This window comes from Lotus japonicus, chromosome 3 (genome assembly GCF_012489685.1).
Source record: "Lotus japonicus ecotype B-129 chromosome 3, LjGifu_v1.2".
Lineage (NCBI taxonomy): Eukaryota > Viridiplantae > Streptophyta > Magnoliopsida > Fabales > Fabaceae > Lotus > Lotus japonicus.
The window spans coordinates 25,847,426-25,870,031 of record NC_080043.1 but is presented as its reverse complement, the minus strand read 5'-3'; the positions used below and the strand labels follow the sequence as shown (position 1 = coordinate 25,870,031).

At 36.5% G+C, this 22,606-nt stretch overlaps 2 protein-coding genes across 2 annotated transcripts; one reads left to right on the top strand and one right to left on the bottom strand.

The window, feature by feature from the left end:
* Nucleotides 1–9,056: 9,056 nt before the first annotated feature.
* LOC130743839 (uncharacterized) lies at nucleotides 9,057–10,244 on the bottom strand. The gene has a single exon (XM_057596062.1). The coding sequence runs from the start codon at nucleotides 10,242–10,244 to the stop codon at nucleotides 9,057–9,059; it is 1,188 nt and encodes a 395-aa protein (XP_057452045.1).
* Nucleotides 10,245–12,223: 1,979 nt separating this feature from the next.
* Nucleotides 12,224–21,546, top strand: LOC130748374 (putative axial regulator YABBY 2). Its single transcript, XM_057601597.1, has 6 exons — nucleotides 12,224–12,775; nucleotides 14,589–14,708; nucleotides 14,831–14,933; nucleotides 16,282–16,330; nucleotides 17,726–17,801; nucleotides 21,062–21,546. Exons 1-6 carry the CDS (start codon nucleotides 12,704–12,706, stop codon nucleotides 21,167–21,169), a joined length of 528 nt encoding a protein of 175 aa, XP_057457580.1. The 5' UTR covers nucleotides 12,224–12,703; the 3' UTR covers nucleotides 21,170–21,546.
* Nucleotides 21,547–22,606: the final 1,060 nt, after the last annotated feature.

Genomic DNA, 22,606 nt, shown 5'->3' with positions numbered 1-22,606 from the left:
TCTTCTAACACTTCTTCACAATCAAAGCCTTGCTCCTCTGGGAATTCCTCAAAATCACCTTTAGAGCAAAACCACAGAAATACTATCAGAATCTATCGGAAACTAAGCTATCAATGCTCACTAAGGTTACCCGAAGTAATACATACTCCGAGGTTCGATAATCTAGCGCGAAAGGACAAGTTTTCGAAAAAGGAATTTTCCTCCTCCTCCCCTAGGGTGCTCGGCCACTTTTGGTAATTGTAGGGTTCGATTTTTCTTCGATCAAACTTGGTTCCTATGCTATCATTAGCCGTAACTAAGGGTATTCTAAACTCGGAAAAATTATCGGATCAAAAACTGTCGCAGGGGTATTTTGGTCATGATTTTTAGCTCAGAAATTCAAAACTGAAATTTCTAAAAACAAATTGGATGGGGACGTCACCAACGACGTTTATGACAACTAATCCTACTAGCACTAAGCTAAGGAGATAGTTTTCAGCCCAAAGGACGAAGCTTTACTCCAAAAATGGGTATTTGAGGCATAAATTGATTCCGGCGGAATTTCGGCGACATAACGGAAAAACTAATCCGACAGAAGTGATCTTGGGCACGTAAGGAAGATGTTTAGAATCAAAAATGAAATATTCAGGATAGTTTTGCAAAAACCTCAAAACTATGAGCACAGAAAAGTCTAGAGAAAAGCTATGGAAAAAGCGATTAGAGGTAAGGATTAGCGACTATACCTCGAAACCTTGAAGTAGCAACTGATTAATCGACGATCAAGCAAGAAATGAACAAAAGCTCTTCTTCCTTCCTCTTCAATGGAGCTCGCGGATTTGGGAGAGAAATGGAGGAGTTTTTGTGATTTTTCTCACCTTTCTTGCTATATATAGAGGTTGGCAAAACGCGGTAAAATGAAAGTTTCGCGAATCTGATTTTTCCGGCTTCATTCTCCATGAATTCTAAGATATGTTTTGGCGAAAGAATTCCAAAACTAAAATGAGGTCTCCTTGTATTTTAGGTAACTAATGCAAAGTCGGTGTAAAACTATTTTACCCGATAAGTTGCTTTTTGCATCGAATGTCGGAATAGAAAACTTCCTTCTGAAGAAAGATTGAAATCATCAAGAGAAATGGGTGTACGCGTGTAGAATCTTCATTTGAAGCTCTGAATAGAAAAAGTCTTCATTGTCGGGTGATTCTAGGGTTTTGAAATACTAGGGTTTCGGTTTCGGCAAACTTCCGATGATTGGAATCGGACGTTCGTAGATCCTAGAGTTTCGCCTCGAAACGATTGTGATATATGGAAAAAGAGAAGTTCTAACATTTCTCTGATTCGGGTTTTCCTTCACGATATATTAAGCCTAGTCGTAAATGGAAATCTCTTCCACTTTTTCTAAGCTTAAAAACTTGGGTCTTACAAGTTCAATTCCTCAAGATTTTCTCTTTTGCTTCTTTCAAATTCTTGCTATCAATCTTCAGTTGATCATCAGTTTGCTGTATTTCTTGGTGGATAGAAAGCCTCTTCCTTTCATTGACATCAAAATCAACCCTAGAAGAAAGTTCTGTAATTTCTCCACCAATTTCATCAGAAACTAAGTTGAGAAGAACAACAAAAGTTGAGTGAAAAAGTGATTCTCATATTTCTGAATTAATTAATATTCAACTGATACAGTTTAGGCTTAGGGATTCTTTTGCTTTCATGTGTTGTGAATTAGAATTTTATGGTACCTTATTTGCTTATGTTCATCCATGTGGAAACTTTCTCATTAAAACATATATGCCAAAGCACATTAAACAAATAAAGGTCTGATAAATAAAGGTTGTAGGTTTGTAGTTGTTCTCTTTGTGCTAATTGTGGCTTGAATATGTGCAGAATTTGAGCAACAATGTTTGTTTCATGGTTGATATTTGTCGTCGTCGTCCGCCACATCACCACCCAACCAGGTATTTTCCGTTTTCCCTTTTTTCTGATTGCATTATACCAAACGAAAGTTGATATCCGTTGTTTATGCTAATTAGTTTTTCTTTTCGTTTGCGGTTAAGGTTTTTCTTCAATGTTAAGAGATATATATGCTCCATTGCTCAGGTTCTATATCTTTTCTCTTCTCTATGTGGTTCATATTTTTCCTCTTTTCTCTCTTATGTGGTTATGGGTACTACTACATGTTAGAGAAGTTGAAGGGAATTCAGTCTATTCAAATTAAGAATCCATGGTATTGTTGTTCAATTGCTTTTGACTTTGTGCACTGATTGAGTTTTCTTCTTTTTCCATGTCTATATGTGATTAATACGTAACAAGCTTAAAAAAATTTGATTTTGATTCTATTAATTCCAGGATGCAGGAGGTAAGTGAGTGGGTTTTCAGCTGGTGAAATAGCAAGGAATGCAGTTAAGTTTTAAGATGGCGGCTTCGGTTGGCGTGGCGCCGCATTCAGGCTTGAGAGAATCCAGTAGCTTTATTTCAGGATGCAGTGTTTCAGACCCTTTTCTTTCAATCGGAGGAGGAGGTAATAGTATATTTCAGGATTCACTCATAGTAATATTAGTAATTAATGGATGTAGTATTTTGGGTTTAAAATAGTTTATCGAAATGTTTTTACATTGCTCAAGTATTATTTTAAGAAATTGTTGATGAGAACTTCTTAACACTTAAAATATGAAGTTATTTGCTTTAAATCGGTTGTGTATGTGCAATTATTTGTCACCATCCATGTTTTACTATATAGATTGTTATAAAGCTTAGGCTTGCCATTGTGACACAGCTGTTACCTAGGTAGGAGTTAGGACAACTTCACCTTCGCAAAAGGGGTGGATCCAGATACTGTTGTTTGAAACTGGAACAAACCTTTGATGTATATGGTTTATTTAGAGGTTATCTTAAGCTGTACGTTTGCTTTGATATGCATCTCATAAGACTTCTGGAAATTGTATTAGAGTGAGTGATTCCTGATGACATTACTATTGCACTTTCACCTAATTAAGTTAGGAATTGAATCTTTTTTTTGTTTAGTTCTGGAAATTGTATTGCTAAAAATCTTTTCTTTTTGTTTATTATTTTTTAAATAATCAACGTATTGATTCATGTATAAAATATTACAGACATATTTCTCGTGCATCGCACGGGTAAACAATACACTAGTTTTTAGTTAAATGGTAAAATAGAAGTAATTATAAGATGTAAATATAAATATTTTTTGGATATTATATTTAGAATGTATTTTCTTGTGTATGGAAAAAAATATGGCTGGGAAAGCAAGTCTCACTAGGATATGTATGTTCCCCGTTCGAATAGAATGGAAAAAATTTGTATTAGACAAAAAAACTAAAATTTTAACTGAAAAATATTTTTTTTACTTCTATTAAACAAAATTTATAAACATGCTTTTCTACAATAACAAAAAAGACATAATTCACATGCACTAAATTAAATTATTTTTAACTCAAAAATGTAATTAATTTTAACTCAAACCGCAAAACAAATGAACTTGTTTATTGTTACACTTGGAAGATTAAAGAAAAAAGAAAAAAAGTAAAACAAGAAGAAGATAGCACAAAAACGAGGTCAAGTTGGAGAGAGAAAACTTTCATATCCGCCAATCTATAGACGTCAGACGAGGTAAAGTATCTACAATCAGATTGGGTTCACGAGAAACACGAGATAATGTGACTATCCAAGTTTTGGCCAATTTCACGAATGTTGATAATCTTCTCCGTCAATCAGTAGATATAGATAAATGTGTTTTTGTAAGAACATCAACTGCTTCCCTACAATCATACACACTCTAAGCATGCTTGAGAGCAAACTCTACAACTAGTAAATGTGAGCAAAAAATGAATCCCCCTTCACAAAAAATGCATGAGAAATATGAACTTCATCTATCATCTGAATCACGAAAGGCTTCTCATGCACCCATCATGTTTGCACTTGGAAACTAACTCTCATCCATTGTAAGGCGCAACCAAGCAGAGTTTGTGACAACAATCATAGTAGAAGGCGAATCATCGCGATCTCCAATTCTACCAGTCCTGAAAGGCAAACAAAATCTTACGAAGATCAAAATTAATATGCCAATCTCGATCCCCAAAACGAATGAACTTTAAGTGTACATGTGTTTGTCAGCTCAAAGACTTTACAACTCAGTGGTAACCATGTTGGTTGGCTGATATAAATAAGGAATGTCTCGTCTAGAGGATAACCGGGAGGACACATCCTGCCTAATTAGTAATTACATTACAAATTCACAATGTTGTTTCTTTTAAGATAAACATCGTTTTGAAGTTCTACCATTAAGACTTCACAGAGCCTTCTCTCTATATGTTTTCATACTAACTTAACCGTCAAAATGTCTTTATATGTATCTCTTGCTAAGTACATTACTACTGTGCTAAAAGATCTTTCGAAACCATCCATTGCCACAAAGAGATTCATAACATCTTGGAGCTCAAATTCTAAAAGAACAATTATACATTCACTTAAAAGTCCCAATTCATTATAAGACATGAATTTTCAATGAAAGTTATTTTGAGTTTTGGAAAAATCAAACACACCCTAAATTATAAAGAACTAGAATAGATAGTAATGATAAATACCACGTGTAGGACGTTCACAGGGAAAGACATGAATGTGTACAGGAAGATGTCTATTTCACTGAATTTGCAAATAGTACACCGCAATAGATAACCAGACACAGAAATGGACAAAAGATAATTTCCAGTCTTTGCTATTTCCATTGTCTTTCCACGTCATTATTGGTAACCTTACTATGCTTTGTTGACTTACAATGTAATTAACATTCAGAATAACTTGATTTAGACAGCTTTGATTTAGTACTTACTTCGATCATCTCAGAATTTCTTGAACTTGAACACAAGATTGATTGTGTAGCCCATCCAGGGTCTGAATAGACTTTGAAAAGATGTTTTAAATTCTTTGAAAAGAAGAAAGCAGTGAACCATTTGTCAGCCTATCTTTCACATGCACCACCATAACTACATTTGAATGACTCAAATTATAAGCATGTCTCGTCCCTATAAACTTTCTCTGCACCTTTTATAAATATACAGCCATGTGTTTTTTTACAAACAATTTTTTCACCCAAATTCTCTAGTCACATATGCTTTGTTCATAATTTTAAGACTCTTTAATTTGAAAAAAATTATAATGTGATTAATTAATATATTGATTTAAAAACTGTTGATATAATTTCTCATATTTACCATTAATTAATATATTTATTTTTTTGAAAATGGAAATCATTCAATTAAGAAGAAACCACAGAAACAGCAACATCGTTCTGGATGAGAGAGGAAACCTCCAAAGGAGCCTCTTCAATCCAAACCAAACAACTCAAACGAAAAGCTAACTTAGCAATAGCGTCAGCAACACAGTTGCCAGTTCTACGCACAAACATAAAATTGAAAGCATCAAAATGTGAAACTAAGAAACGACAATCATTAACCACCGTTTCCAAGTGAGCGAACCCAGAATCTCTCCGACCCCAGTAGGTGTGGAGCGCCAGGCAATCCGTCTAAAACCATACACGCCGAAATCCAAGCTCACGAGCTAAACCAAGTGCCCATCTTAGACAAAGAGCCTCGGCTAGAATCGGAGATAGAACCGGCCCCATAACCATTGTAGCTGCTGCCAGAACTTCTGCATCCTTGTTCCTCGCCACAAAACCAAAACCAGCCTCATGAGAGCCATGCAAAGAAGCATCAAAGTTGATCTTGAAGATACCTGCCGGAGGGCGAGACCATGACGATGGCAGCGCCCGACTAGGCCGTGACGGTTCCTGCAAAGAGCTCTCCGAAGGGCAGAGACCCGCCGCTCGCTGTAGCACTTGAGCAACCGACGATGTAGAAGAATTAAAGAGTAAGTCGTTACGTGCATGCCAAAGTGCATAGAGGATTGAGAAGCACAAACCAGCTGCTCTATCATCCGCTGCTGCTAGGAAACTCGAGAGAAAAATCTGCACCGGTTGTTCCTCTTGGAAACGAAAGCCCAGGGGAGACGCAAACCAGACCTGCTGCGCAAACGGGCAAGAGAGGAGAGCGTGTGAAACTGTCTCCGACGCTTCCTGGCACCATGGACACAAGGGATCTGCAGCCATGCCGCGTCTGTGAAGGATCTCGCGAACGGGAAGAAGGTTTAAGCCAGCCCTCCATGCCGTTTCGCAACATCTCGGTGCAACCGCAGCCTTCCAAAGCTTTTTCCATATCCTTGGAGCTAAAGATGGGCCTGAGGAGATCGTTGGTGTGCCTTCACGATGCTTCATTCGAATGAACTGGTAACCTGTTTTTGAAGAATAGGAGCCATCAACAGTCGCAGGCCAGAAGAAACAATCGGCCGAACCAAGCATGGACAAGGGAATGGACAAAATTGCACTTGCTGAAGGAGGCCAGCACAAATGTTCCACCTTGTCACGATCCCAACCAGCACCATCGGGCAGCATCAAATCTGAGACATGGACCACACCCAACTCAGCTGCAACCTCTTCTCTATAGACAAGTGGACCTGAAGAAGGAATCCACTTATGCTGCCATGCTTTGATATTTTTTCCATCACCCACACGCCAAAGACCACCTTGTTCAAAGATCCATGCGGAACCCATAATACTTGTCCAAGCATAGCTTGGCCGGTATCCCTTCCTCGCATCAAGTAAAGAACACTTAGGGAAATACACAGCTTTGTACACCTTGGCTAGCATAGTGTTAGGCTTGGCCATAATGCGCCACCAATTCTTCCCGACCAAAGCGGTATTAAAAGCTTTGAAGTCCCGAAAACTCAATCCACCCTCCTGCTTTGGTTTGCATAGAGAGTCCCATTTCAACCAATGGACACACCTGGCATCAACATTACCGCCCCAGTAAAAGCGACTGATCAAGGATTCAATCTGAGAGCATAACCCATCCGGAAGGAGGAAACAAGACATGACATAGGACGGGATAGCCTGAGCAACCGCCTTGACCAAAACCTCCCTTCCAGCTCGAGAAAGAGCTTTTTCTTTCCAACCTTTGAGCTTTTTCCAAACACGATCCTTGACAAAATTAAATATCTGGGTTTTGGACTTCCCAATAATGGTTGGTAACCCAAGATATTTGTCAAAACACACAACAGCCTTTACATTCATCAACCCTTTAAGGTGATTAAAACAATCATCTGGAACATTTCGGCTACACGTGAGCGTAGACTTGTTAATGACTTATCCTGAGGCCCGTTCATACGTTGAAAGAATCTCTTTCACACATTCCACTTCATCTACTGTTGCTCTCGCAAAAATGACGCTATCGTCTGCAAACAGTAAATGAGAAATTACAGGAGCTGATCTAGCAACCCTAACACCATGAAGAGAAGAGGACAGCACTGCATTATTAATTAGAGCAGAAAAAACTTCTCCACATAAGATGAACAGATAAGGGGACAAAGGGTCACCCTGTCTCAACCCTCGACCCGGTGAAAAAGGGTTCTGAGGAACACCATTCAGCATAATTGAAAAGCTCACTGTTGTTACACAGCTCATTATGGGATCCACCCAAAGTTGAGGGAAACCCATTTTCAACAGGACACTCGCCAAAAAAGGCCACTCCACTCTGTCATAAGCTTTGGACATGTCAAGCTTCAGAGCCAAAACGCCATTACGGCCATTGATCTTCTTCTTCATAAAATGGAAGCATTCAAACGCCACAAGTGCATTGTCTATGATCAGACGACCGGGAACAAAAGCACTTTGGGCCTCACAAATAATATCCGGCAGAATTAATTTTAATCTGTTCGCCATAGTCTTAGTAATAATTTTAAAAATTACGTTACAAAGACTAATCGGCCTAAATTGATTAGCAAATATTGGCTTCTTCACTTTAGGGATAAGAACAAGCAAAGTGCGATTAATAATACCTGGCGATAAGGAGCCATGCAGAACATGAAGACAGAACTGAGTTACATCTTCACCTATGATGTGCCAAAACTTCTGATAGAAGAGTGCTGGCAGCCCATCCACCCCCGGTGCTTTGGTCGGGTGCATTTGAAACAGCGCCTCTTCCACCTCCTCCTTCGTGAATGGTGCAGAAAGAGTCTCCAAGTGTTCTGGCGTTAAACGATTCGCCACCAAAGATGTCACAGTATCAATGTCTACTGGTCCTGCAGAAGAAAAGAGAGACATAAAATAATCAGTAAGAACACGGTAAATGTCCTTATCCTCCTCCACCTTCCTCCCGTCATCAGTCTTGAGTTCCTCAATAGTGTTTCTCCGCCTTCTCTGAGAGGCTTTCCTATGAAAAAAACCCGTGTTCCTGTCACCATGTCGGAGCCAAGTAGCTCTAGATCTCTGACCCCATAAAATCTCCTCCTGCTCCAGAAGGAAGTCAAGTTGTCGTTCAATCAACATGGTCTCCTCAACCACTTGTTCAGACTGCACTCGTCTCTGAAGGGCCTGTAGTTTCACCCTCAAATCAGCAACTTGGCCTGAGATATTGCCAAAGGTGGCTCTCCCCCATGAGTCCAAGTTCTCCCCCACCGAGGCTAAATGAGAGACACAATCCCCTCTCACTCTACTCCAAGCTTCCGCTATCACCTCAGAACATTCTTCGCGTTTTTGTAACCAAACCTCCTCAAACCGGAACATGCGCTCTCTATGAGTCACCTCCGACCGCTTACGGGTACCTACAACCAACCTGATAGGGTTGTGGTCAGAACGATACCGCGGTAAGTGGTGAACATGAGTTACAGGCCATAGCTCTAGCCATTTATCATTGACTAGAGCATAATCAATCCGCTCCTCAACAGTATCTGGAGCCTTCCTCTTATTAGACCATGTGAACCGATACCCTGAATAATCCACCTCCCTAAGGCCACACTCAGCAAGGGCACGAGCACCCTCATGTAATCGCACCACATCTACCGGGCCACCACCAAGTTTATCGTCGGGACGTAAAACGACATTAAAATCCCCAATACATAACCAAGGTACCTGCTCATCTGGTTTATACCGCTTAACCATCCCCCACGTACGCCATTTATTGGAATCATCCGGCCAGCCATAAATACCAAGAAATTGAGCTGTGGTCCCCCTGTCCATGTCAGTAACCATGCATAAAATATGAGGGGGGTGATGCCCCTGTACTACCCATCACATGAGGGGCCAAAGAAACCCCACCTCGCTTTCTGTTAGGAAACTCATGTTCAAATTGTGTTGTGAAGGAGAAAACTTCCTTGCTGTCCCCAGTAGGCTGCGGAACCGCCGCACTCCCTGGAGCATTCACCACTGTTCCCTCACTTTGCAAATTGATGGGCTGGTGCGGGGTTAACGTGTTCACCCCTCCATCCTGTTCTGCAGCCAGTTTACGCAACTCTTCATCAACATCCAGAAGTTCACTGTCACTATTCTCCCCCGCCCGCGAGTTTGATCCCGTCGGGCGCTCCTCCATGTTTGACTCCCTCCGATAGGAAGAGCTCCCAGCTCCATTATTCTGGTTGGAGCCAAACGACCTGTGGTACCTGCGGTTGCCCTCACCCTCACGATTTCTGTTTCTGCCATACGGTTGCGCTGAGTCCCCAGCCTTTAGCCACAGGCCATATGGGAGAGTAGAGCGACTCTCATTAGCTGCAGGCGCAATGTTACAATTTTGGGTCAAGTGGTCCATGAACCCACACCGAAAGCAAAGCATACCCAGTTTTTCATACTTGAAAAAGACCTGGAAGGGTTTGCCTCCATCTGACATCAACATCTGACTTCTGAGTAGTGGGACCGTGACGTCCACCCACACTCTAACTCTGAAAAAGTCCCCAAACCGACTAGCATCCGATCTGTCCCATCCGATGTATCCTGCAAAAGCTGCTCCCAGTTGCAAGGCAATTTTCTCCTTGCGGAGCCAGACCTCCAGACCATGGACTTGCACCCAGTATGGCACCTTGACAAGTGGTACCTGAGATGGAATGTCGTTTGGACGGAAAAATTCCAGAACAACATTCTGCCGATCAAAGATCCAAGGTCCACCTCGGACCGCATAGTTTCGTTCTCTGGTATTGACAAACCGGAACAGAAACAGGTTCTGTGAAACTTCCCTGACATCCACATAGTTTGATTCACCCCATAGGCGTTGCAAAACGCTCTTTAATACTCGAAAGGTATAACCAGCAGGGTCTCTGGTGAGGAGTTTCCCCACCGCCCACACATCCGAAGCGAGATCTCGATCTACTTCTACAGCACCAAGGTGCAGCACCTTGCTCTCGGCATCGCTAAGCTTGATGTTCATGGGAATATTCATCTTGCCTGGACTTGAAGAGGGGCACTGGACGTTATGGCCACAAAGATTCAAAAGCTATAGATAGAAACTATAGCAAGTCGTACACCAGAAGAGGTAAAAAAAGGACACCGAGCATGCAGTTCCAGAAAGGTTGGTTATAGTATAGGGAGAATAAATAATTAGTGGTAATCAATATGTTAAAATTATTAAACATCAATAAATAAATATTAAATATATTTGAAATTCAGTATAGAGTCTTATATAAAAGGACATCAATATGTCCCTAAAGGATTTTATATAATTAAAAAATGATATCCGCAAGTTCCTTGGCTTTCCAAAAAAACAAAAAAGAGATGAAGTATATTGATAAGTGAAAAATAGAAAATATCAAAAGAAAAATAAAACAGAAATAAAAAATGAAAGTGGATAAAGTAACTAGGAGGAAAAAAATGAAAGTAGGTTCAATCCGAATCTCTTTTAATCGGTCTCAATTCGAAATAGGAACTGTTGATTTTAAATGTGATGGTCTATAAAATTTTACACTTAAAAAATTGACTCGGATCACGAGGTAGATCTTGGGTTGAGATAGATTCAGATTATAAAGAGGATTCAAATTCAAAAAATAACTAGATGGAAGACAAAACAAACTTGAGTGTATTAAAACTTCTTTTTCCCACCATATATTCATTATATCTTTTGTATCAAAATATCAAGATTGATGATTCATTAATGATACAAACATTCAACCATTAAACACAAACACTTTTAATTCATCACATCACATTATATTATATAATTACATCTTTTTTTCTCTTTTTTTATACAAATCTTTGCGAATCATTACTCTTAATATTATAATTCAACCATGACACAAAGACCCTCGATTTTTGGACATCTAATGGACATAAAACTTTGTGACAGTTTCTATCTGTCACAAATTTTGAAAAAAACAATGTAATAGGGTTGAAACGACCACAAATTTGTGTATGATTTTCAAATGTGCAATTTATGGCAATTTTAATTTGATAATACTATGTTTTTGGTGTTTTTTTTTTTAAAGAATCCATAGTTTATGGTGATGACATAATGCGTTTGTTGATTAAGTGTCTATGTAGATAGATCATTATTGTAAGAAAAAAGCTAACCAAGAGTCACTTGAACACTCTCTATTTAATTGGTTGAAACTCATGTATACGAGCATCTCTAATGCTAGTTCTTAGCACTATTCATGTGACCCGTACTGCCACATGTGCTTAAATAACTATTTGCAGATTTTGCTCCAATCATGAGTTCTTAGTTCTTAGCACTATTCATTCGATCCCACAATACCATTATATTAATATTTTTTATTTCCCTATATAATTTTGATTTAAATTTAAATGCTAATTCAATACTTAAATTAAATGAATGAGAGAGAAAAAAATTAATTTTTTGTGACAAGAACTCCAAAATAAAAACTTTTTATATAAGAACCTAGTTCTTACAACGTCATCCCTTCAGTGGTTAAGAACTCATTTCTTAGTTCTTAATTCAAAAATAAGAACTAAGAACATTGCATTGGATATGCTCTAATCCATTAGAAATATAGATCTTACTTCCAATTCAATAAGACCCACATGAATATGTATCAATCAATTAAAAAAAGGTATTGAAAACAGAGTGTTAAAGTGACCGTTGTTAGCACTTAACCATGTGGTTAAAGTGATCGTGATTTCAATCATTAAGTGTGGCGTGATGGTTGCTCACCTCATCACTTACTCATGTGGTAAGAATTCGATCCCCAACCATAAGAATAAAACACATTTTGCGACAAACCAGTTACTAATTAGTGTGAGCATCATTATGAAAAAGATTAGTCATTGGAAGTAAATACCTGATCCAAACAAAGATGATTATTGAATATAATACTACTAGCTATCCCTCTCTTATCCCTAAACATTCCAAGCATTAATATCTCGCCCCCCTCGTCCGCTACAGAAGGCAGTAAGGTTAGAGAAATGGGTCACTCCCACCCACTCATTTTCTCAATCATAACACTTCTCCACTCCCCCACCTTCCTTTCCCCCACTCTCCGCTTCTCTGTCTTTCCCAAACACGCGCATATCATCACACAAACTCCAAAACTCTTCTCACTTAGTTGGATCCTATAATCCATCTTTTCTTCATAATTCAATGATCCTCACCCCACATAACTAGTTTTCCCCGACCAGACTAGTCCCATCTTAACCATTCACATTTGATTTTTGTACACATCCCTCACCTCCTTCTCTCTCTCTCTCTTCCTCCAAGTTAAAAAAAAAATATGAAGTAGTAACATTTTAATATTTATTTTTTAACCTTTATGATTCTCTCTGTCTTAATATATTCTTCTGTAAATCTTTGATCTAGCTAGCTTGTTTCAGTCAGGGAATTCTTCTCCCTATAAATCTAGTAAGCACTCAAACAAAGACAGTACTGCTCTCAACTTAAAACAAGAGAAAATGTCAATGGACATGATGGGAACCGAGCGTGTTTGTTATGTTCACTGCAACTTCTGCAACACCACTCTCGCGGTATAACTCTCACTTTTCTTCTCTCTCTTTCTCTTGTTTTGTTTTTTCTTCTATGCTTGTTATGTCTTTCATCAGCTAATTTGTCAATAGGGGCTTTCCTACTATAGATTTCTCGAATTCAGATCATAAAACAGAGAATAAAAAAAGGTCACTTCCCCAAGAAAATTTCTGGACTGTATTGTACTTTAGATCCAGAATTTGACACCTACCTTATATTTTATGAGAAAGTGTAGCTGGGTTTTGTTCCATAAATGTTAATAGCATTTTTTTTTTACCAACTTCTCTTTATTTCGAATCAATTCTGACAACTAGAAACTTCAATACTCACAGATGCTTCTGTCCAGAATTGATTTTGACTTTAGAATCGATTGTTGAAGCATTTACAAACATGCACTAAGAAATTCAGGTGTATGTGGTACCGTGCTAATTTGGCCAGAGGCAAAAGATATAAAAAAAAAAAAAAAAAACTGAATCTGAAACCCAGGAGTACAGCAGCTATCAACAAATTTTGATCTTTCATTGAGAAAGTAAGGAATGTCCTAATTTGAAGTGTAAGGAAGGAATTTTTTGAGCCTGAATGAAGCAAATCCAAGATGTTTTATATGCAAACAAAATGGATTCACTGGCATAAGAAATTTGAAGGCTATAAATAGGTAGGGATAGGGCTAGCTACTCCCTGGTATTAGGGTTCTTCTAACATATCCCTTTCTCATAGTTTTTTCAGAAAAATATATAGCATCATCTGATTATGATCTCATATGCTATATACATAGACTGTTAAAAAGCCTACTTTTGTTGAATTTTCCAATTTTTTTCTTGTTCACTTCTGAACAATAAATCTGTGTATACTGTATAGTTTCTCTCTCCCCCTCTCTCTCTCCTCACAGTCTATTGTATCTGTGATGTGGAACAAGGTGGGTATACTTTTCATCATGATTTGGCAGTGAAGAGTCATTTTTTGATGATCAAGTATTTTCACAATTTCAGACTTGTTGGTTCCTTTAAGTACAGAGATACTGTCCTCTCTTTCTTTGTATAAGAGCTTGTGGAGGGAGGTTATGACATGAAGACAAATCCATTTCTGTAACACAAAAATGCTATGCTGTGTTATGTCCTCTCTCTCTCTTCTCCTTTGTTGCCTTTCATCATAAAATCACTGTTGGAATTACTCCTTTTAAGAAAGCATATAGCTTGAAATGTAGATCTTAAACACTGTGCATAAGGAGCAGTGAATTTAATCACACTTTTCTTTCTTTATTCATAGCTCCTTGTGTTGTATGATCTGTTATGTAGCAATAGTGGTTAACGGTGCTTGTTCAAGCTTCATGACCAGCCACTATGGTTTCCGTTCCAGTCAAGTCGTTTTCATGAGCTCTAATTTTCTATCTTTTATCATCTTGCCTTGTTGCGCAGTGTCAGCCAAAAAGTGATGCGCACCAAGTGTTTGTGAGAGTGCTCACTTTTAAATTAGCCTTGTCAGGTTCTGAGTTTTCTGCTGTTAATTAACTTGTATTCAATATGCTGCATTGAGCTCTCTCTCTCTCTCTCTCTCTCAACCTCATTTGTCCTCTTTCTTCTGCTTTCATTTGCAAAGCTAGGTACACCTTTCATGGAAATGAGATAGTTTCATTAATTACTTCCCCAACATTAATAATATAAGGCCTTGTATTCCGCTATAGTGATGGTCAAGTAAATGGTTGAAAGCAAAATCGCCTCAATAAAATTTAAAACAATATTAATATCATGTTTGTATGCTAGATCAAAGATAGATAATGTGCATAATTGATTTGTATTTGAAAATTGGTATGTGCAGGTTAGTGTTCCATGCAGCAGTATGCTCACAGTTGTGACAGTTAGATGTGGGCATTGTGCCAATTTGCTATCAGTCAACATGGGAGCTTCACTTCAAACATTACCTCCTCAAGACCCTCAGGTATTTCAGTTCCTTGTTATGGATTATTGCATGATTTATTGTTATGTCTATATCTGGTCAATTTGCACTCCTTTTGTGGGATTTAACTGGTCTGTGATTGTGTGTTTCTCATAATTAAACAGCACTTTCAAGAGCCAAGCAGGAAGGAGCTAGGATCATCTTCAAGATGCAAAGCATTTGAGCCTGTAAGCCATGAGCAACCTAGGAATATTCCTCCCATTCGCCGTGAGTGCTACACTCTATTTCTCTTCCTGATTTGATTTTAGCTTCTGACATCCATGTCCAGATTGAATTTGATCCTTGGCATGTTCTCTACAGCTCTATCGTGCACAATCATTCTCATTGATGTTTATAATTAAAGGTTAAAATCAATTTAAATTAACAAAATTATGGTTATATGTCTGCTGAAAGGCGGTAGAGGATCCAAATTCTATCCAAATCAGCGTTTTTTTTTCAAAATTAATCATGGTCATACAAAGAAAATTTTCTCCACAATTAATTTTAACTTTAAAATCAATTGTAAATCAATTGTAGAATGATTTTCAAACACCCTTCTAATCTATGCGATTATGGTCATGAATCTTACCTATCATGTATTTGATGAACAAACCTGGGCAATAAGATGCTAGTAGGCTAGCCTGAACTTTTATCGTTATGGTCACAGACTGAGACTATATATACTTTGGCAGAAGTTAATTAATGTAAGCAAAGCAGAACAGTGTCATCATTGAGGCCACTTGTCGTTGAACTGAGTTTTTTTCTTTTTCATGAGAGTGGGCGTTCATGACTCTGAGTATCCGTTTTCTTTTTGGTACAGAAGTACCAAAATTGGCCTTTTATTTTCACAGCAATTTATATGTCCACAACTAGATGGTGACATTACCTAACAAAATTGACCCCTCCTTAATTGATTGCAATCATGTTGTGCCCTAGAACATATATATCTTGTAACATACACATGTTCATTTTTTTCAATCATTCTTGAATTCTAGAAATAAGTACACTTAGTTCATCTTCATCCACCTCATTTTTCTACCTATTTGTTTTTTTCTCTTCCTATCACATTAGATTATTTATCACATCTTTCATTTATCTCTTTCCTTCATATATCTCTGATTCCCATTTGAGGTGCCAAAGAATACTTTTCTTCTTTTCAATTAAACAAGTTCTAGTTATGTACTCTCTTAAATCAATAATTGACATGTGTCAAAAATACATGCATTTTAAAAAGGGCGGGCTTAACATGCAACTTCCTATGTTTTAATTAAATATAGTAAGAATTTCCATCTCGCTCAACATAATAGGTATAAGTGGGTCCTTAAAGTGTTTATGAAGCGCGAGATGAACACAAGATTTTTAATATGAAAAAAGATTCACATGAGAAAAATCCAAACATCCATATATGAAACATTCTCTTGTTAAAAGTTATAGCTCAACGTGATTTTGGTTGTTGTTAGAAGATCATATTTATTGTTAATATGTGTAAATTTAGTTAAATTGTTGATTTATGGCAATTATGTTTACATTCTATGCAATTTCTTCATTAATTGAAACCATCTTATGAGTATTGCAGCTCCTGAGAAGAGACAACGTGTTCCTTCCGCTTATAATAGGTTCATTAAGTAAGTAGACTTTCGAACTTGCCTGTTCCCCTATAATCTTTGCATAGTGTATATGTGCATTTTATTATAATATATGTGGTCTAATGAAGTTTGAACACATAATCAATGATTTATAAACTAGTTAAGCTGGAGAGCTGATTAGAATGGTGATTCAAAATTCAAATAATAATATGATTGGTCTAGTTGAAATAAAAAATTAAATATGTTTAAATAAATAATTTAAATATGAATAGTAAACAATCATATATATATATATATATACAAATGTAAATACGTATATATAATTTATTTAGCAAATTAAAAGTTGAAAATGATATAGAAACAAAGATAACAATTTTGAAAAAAATATATATGTATTAGAATCTTAATTTGGACATATGTGGTTGACAATCATTTCATTTTACTAGTTTTATAATTAAGTTATAAAAATCGCTGAAAAAAATAAGTGACATTTGCGAACAAATGTATATTAAGATGTTTGATAACAGTTTTTGAAAAACTATTTTTTTTTAAACCTGAAAAAATTAAAATTTATTTGTCACAGCCTGTTTTCTAAAATTGAAAGATAAAAATATAAATTGTTTTCAAAAATTGTTTTTGGAAACAATTCATATTTTCATCTTTTAAGACTAAAATACCAAAACAGCTCAGAGATATTTTGTTTTTGTTTTTAATTTTCAAATGATGACCCTTTTATAATTTTGAAAAACATATAATTTAAAGAGTATTTTTCTTTTAAAAAATTGTTCAAAAACAGTTTCTAAAATCAGTTTTTAAATACATAAAATTAAAATTGCAATCAAACAAGCCTTAAGTATGAAATTCTTCTCAATTGTGATCTTCTTTAATATAATATAAATTCTTTAAAAAAAAAGACTAGAAAATTATGTGGAGCAATTCCAATGTGGACTATGTTAAAAATTCTAACCAAGATAGTTTTTCTTTATGTTAAATTATAAATTTTATTCAATCAAAAGAAGAAACAAAGTTCAAAAGAACACAAGTTTGAATGCAAGAAAGAGCCAATCCCTATAACGGTTTTCACTGCTGAAATAAGTTTTTTGAAATTAAAATTTCTTAAATCAACAATGTTACAAGATATATTTGATGAGTTAATTATTTTATCTATTGAAAGCGAAATGTCAGAATTGTTTGATTATAAAACTCAAATAAATGATTGCACATCTAAAAAAACTAGAAGATTAATATAAAAAATTAATAATTTATATAATATATTATCATTCTTGTTAAAAGAAAATAAGTTTATGATTTTCGCCTTAGGCCTTAAAATATCAATACACCCTAAAGGCTGAATCTATTACATGTATCATATGTATGCATGTGATGATATCATTCATAAAAACAAATATCAAGTCTTCAAATTTCTGGTTTCAGGGAGGAAATACAAAGAATCAAAGCCAGTAACCCAGATATCAGCCACAGGGAAGCATTTAGCACAGCAGCCAAAAACGTGAGTTTTTTAACAATTTTCTGGCATATATTATGAATGCATGATGAAATTTCCATATCTATCTTTCAACCTCACATCACATGTGTGGGGATTACTAAACAAGAGATGATTTTGTCGTTTATATGAACCTACCTGGCGAAGATGGCAACCCGACAATTATTGTAGAAACTTTCCCAAGCAAAACAGCAAGCTCCTTTTTCGAGGCTGCAGGTTTTACATTGAAATCGGATTTTATAAAAAAGGCAACTAATCATATCCTCCAATGCCTCCTATAACGGGGGTTGCTCTTATTTAAGAAACATGCATGCAGAGCTCAGAGTGAAAATTTAACAAAGCCATGGTTTCGCTAGTTAAAGACAAAAGGGAATTGGTTTAACACCACCCTTTTACATATCCATACCAACTTTTTCTGCATTTTTAATTTAAAATTAATTAGTGAAGTATAGTTTTATGTTCTGCACTCATAAATAAGGTGTGCACTTAGTTCCTGCATACATCTGTGCCGTAAATTTAAGTGTCGAGAAAATGAAAAATGATGACATTAAAATCAATTTTCAATAACAAAATAGCAAATAATGGAGGGCAATTCTATGAAAAACCAGTCAATCCATGAATCATATTTTTTCTTCTAACATAATAACAGAGAGACTCTTTTAACTTGTGAATTAATTTTTTTTTTCACTCAAAGCCATAAAGCATGAAAATGAACACAATGGTCAATAGAGCTTGCTCCTAGACATTTGGGTTTGGGCCACTAATTACAATTCTGGCCACATTTAAACCTTCTTCCCTTTCTCCTCTAAGCTTGCACAAAAACATCTTTGGCCTATCGAATTTTATTGAAGATACTTCGAACCTGGGAAACAAAGATGTTGTCTTGAAGACCATCAATGAAGATTGTGAACAGACGATCCTCTCTTTGTTAGAAGTCCCACATTGGCTAGAGATAAGGCCAATCAAGTGTTTATAAGGGTTGTGCAAACCTCAACTCTGGAGCTAGCTTTTGTGGTTGAGTATAGGCCTCCCAATTTCTAATATGGTATCAGAGCCTATCCTAGATCCATTTGTTGTGTGGAGACCTCCCATATTTGGGCCACCCGTTGTTGTTCCCACGTTCCAGTCTGTTCAATCCTGGACGTGAGGGGGTGTGTTAGAAGTCCCACATTGGCTAGAGATAAGGCCAATCAAGTGTTTATAAGGGTTGTGCAAACCTCAACTCTGGAGCTAGCTTTTGTGGTTGAGTATAGGCCTCCCAATTTCTAATACTCTTTCCCACTTCAAATTTTGATGTATCCTGTGTTCTTGGTGGTTGAGAAAAACTGCTTGCCTCTGGTTTGAACTCCATGATTTGCTATGACAATTGTTGTATGCTTCCCTACCGCCCTTCAGTCATATTGAGCTCTGCTTCCTACATCGCTCCTCATATTCTCCGACTCATATGAGAGAGATATATGTTCTCAAATTCTATTTTTAATAAAAAAGTTTGTAAATTAAACTCAGATTTAGCTATCCAAAAAGATGTGTTGTTATACACACACAACACATATATAGCTCAATAGGTAAAATAATTCACCACAGTTGTTTTTTTTTATAAGCAAATGAATTATATTGAAATGAAGTACAAAGGGTACTTCAACCTAATATAATAGAGGAGGGCTCAGCTTACACCTTCTAAATCTTACACTCTTACACTCAATCTAAATCATTGATTTCATTTTAATCCAATGGCTCTAATATGTTTCAATTATTAAAACATCCTATGCACCTTCCTCCTTCTAAATCGATCCTTCTGTTTCCTTCCACAGTTTCCTTGTCGTGCGCTACTCACATCATCATTAATCTGTCTTCCCAGAACCCTCACAGACGATTTCTCACTTCTGGAAGCCCCTTTTCCTCTGCTGCGAATTTCTATCTGTGTCTTTGATTCAATGCTATTAGAAGGAAACAAAACAGTAGATGGATAGTGGTCAAATGATTGTTTGATCTTATTAATTAATCTTTGAGAAGCCATGGCCTATTTTCTCCTAAGGTTTTTGTCATTTAAACAACGATTATTGATTGGATTAAATCATGGGCAAGGATCTGGAAAAAAAAAATGATAGGCAACCAGAATTTTTTAGAAAGCGACAACCTATAATGTTTGGGAAAAGCCAAGAGGCTTTGATGGATCATATTTTCTGGGAGAAAACAAAGGCGTTTCAATAAAAACTCAATTTGATTGATGAATTGAATTAGAATTTCAGAAACCAAACAATTCTTGGACCTCATAAATGTAGAACGTGAGTGTGGTGCTACACCAGGAAGGATAATGTTTGTTAATGGTGGTGCGCTAGGTTTTAATAATTGAAACATATTAGAGTCATTGGATTAAAATGAAATCAATGATCTAGATTGAGTGTAAGAGTGTAAGATTTAGAAGGTGTAAGCGGAGTCCTCCTCAATATAATAAATTGAATTAAGGTTGTGATTGTGATTATATATTTACACATGATGAATTAAAAAATTTCCTAAATCTCAGCTCCTGGTGTTTTAATCAATAATTGTGACAAAGAGAAGTCAAATCGTATTATAGAGTGAGGTATATCATGATAGGGACATGCATATATCTTTTATTTTGAAAACATAAGTTTTTATTAGATCGAAAATGATCGATATTACAGACAACACATAACAATGTGAGTAGAGTCCCCCAATGCTAGTATAGCAAAACCTAAAACCAAACTCGCCCCATAGAGAAATACAATGCAGTAAATCCATGATCAAGCATTAAACGACCAACAAGAAGAGGCATCCATCGGGGACCTAGAAGTGGCGAGGAGAAGACCTCTCCAACCCAACAAAAATAGAGTCTCATCTCAGCATTAGGGGCATGCATATATCTTTATTATAACCATATTAGATTAGACTAGTGAATGACATCACATCTTACACAAAAAATCATAACTAGTGAATGACATAACATCTTACACAAAAAATCATAAAATATGGGTGTATGAGTCATTTCACTTATATACTTTCTATTTTAACCCTAAGGGACATAGATATAAGAAGTTGAAATTATGATGCGAGGTTAAGTAAGTGTTCTAATTGATTCATACATTTTGTGCAAGAATTATATATCACAACATAAGTGAGCCAATTTGCATCTTCTTAAATCAGACACCCCTTCAATGGTCATGAGTCATGACTATATATAGCATCCTTTGGTCCCAATATTGGTTCTTCTTTCTGATTGTCTCATCTGATATATATGAATGCAGTGGGCACATTTTCCTCACATTCACTTTGGGCTAAAGCTTGATGGCAGCAAGCAAGCAAAGCTGGACCAGCAGGGGGATGCTACTCAAAAGTCTAACGGATTATACTGAAAAAATTTGGAAGACTGATTATCAGATGGTTTTTTCTATGCTTGACCTAAATCAGTGAAAAAGAAAAATGAGGTTGATCAAGTTTCCCTATCATACAACTGGATGGGACTCTCCTGAAATTCAGCCTTAGACTCTCTCACTCATGTTTAATATAGTATAGTACATGTGTTGGTCTTTAATTTCTATAGTTGCTATGATATGATTGATATTCTAGTGATTGCATTAGTTATCATGTGTTGAACTTAGGAACTTAAGTAAACAATGTAATAATTAAGCTCCTCCTGTTGTAATAATGAGTCTTTGAAATTTCTCTATTTGGATGATTGGGTCTTAACATATATATCAAATGATAAATGATTGCATCTTATTAATGTTTATTCTTTTGATGATAAGCAATGAATGTAGCTAGCAAACCCATGTTACTCTCATCCTCAGAACTGGAGGACCACTTAGCTTGAACAGTACTTTTCATCTTTGTGATGGTTACCCTTTGGTGCTTCACCAAGAGGATCAGTCTTTTACCCATCATGTTTCATGAGGTCTTTGTATCCTTTTTCACTCTTATTTTAAAGGGCGTTGGGTGTTCTTTCTTAGAGTTTTGTGTTCTGGGTTTATTTTGAAGTTTGAACTGTATGATATCACAACCCATGAACCATGCAAAATAAGTTATTAATTTGTGTTGTTGTTCTCTTGCTTTCTTTAATTGATTCTTCTGTTCTTATTCCGGATCGTTCTGTATAAATAATATGCAGTGCATCGCAGGTGTTGAATGCATGTTTTTGCTGTCACAATCATAGAACGCAAGTTTTGTTTTTAATCTCTTAAGAAAAAGAAATTATACAGACAGGAGTGATAACCAAGCAGAAACCTTGGGACAATAGGAAGATAACCGAGCTGAACAGTTCAATGGTGTTTGAATAGTAGTTGAATTGACGTGAAAATACATACATCCTAATATATAAAAAGAAAAAGAGTTTTGTGACAAGTCAGTTTTAACGCTAGGTAGCACTAGCCTTATCCAAACATACCCTTACTCATTGGGATAAAAGGTCCACTGAAACGCGAGGAGGAGAAAATGCTCTTGGAGTGATGAAGAATGAAGAGCAAGTATGCCCCTACATTTCACCCGCGTAAGACCAGTGATAGATCCAGAACTTTTGAGTTGTGGGCGCAATATTTCTTTGATCTTAATCAAGGTATTCATAGTAGGTAGTTGTGAGATTAATTCATCATTCTATATACGATTAGCGTATTAAGCGATAACAGGTTGACTAAAGAGTTTTTTCCATTGATAAAAGTTGAGAATCAAATATCTTCAATCACTTTTTTAAGAGACGAACTGCATAACCACTTATTTCATGGGGGCAATATACATATACATGCTTATAAACAAGAAGTAATAAAATATAAAAAGCGGCAATTTTAACCTGATGGGAG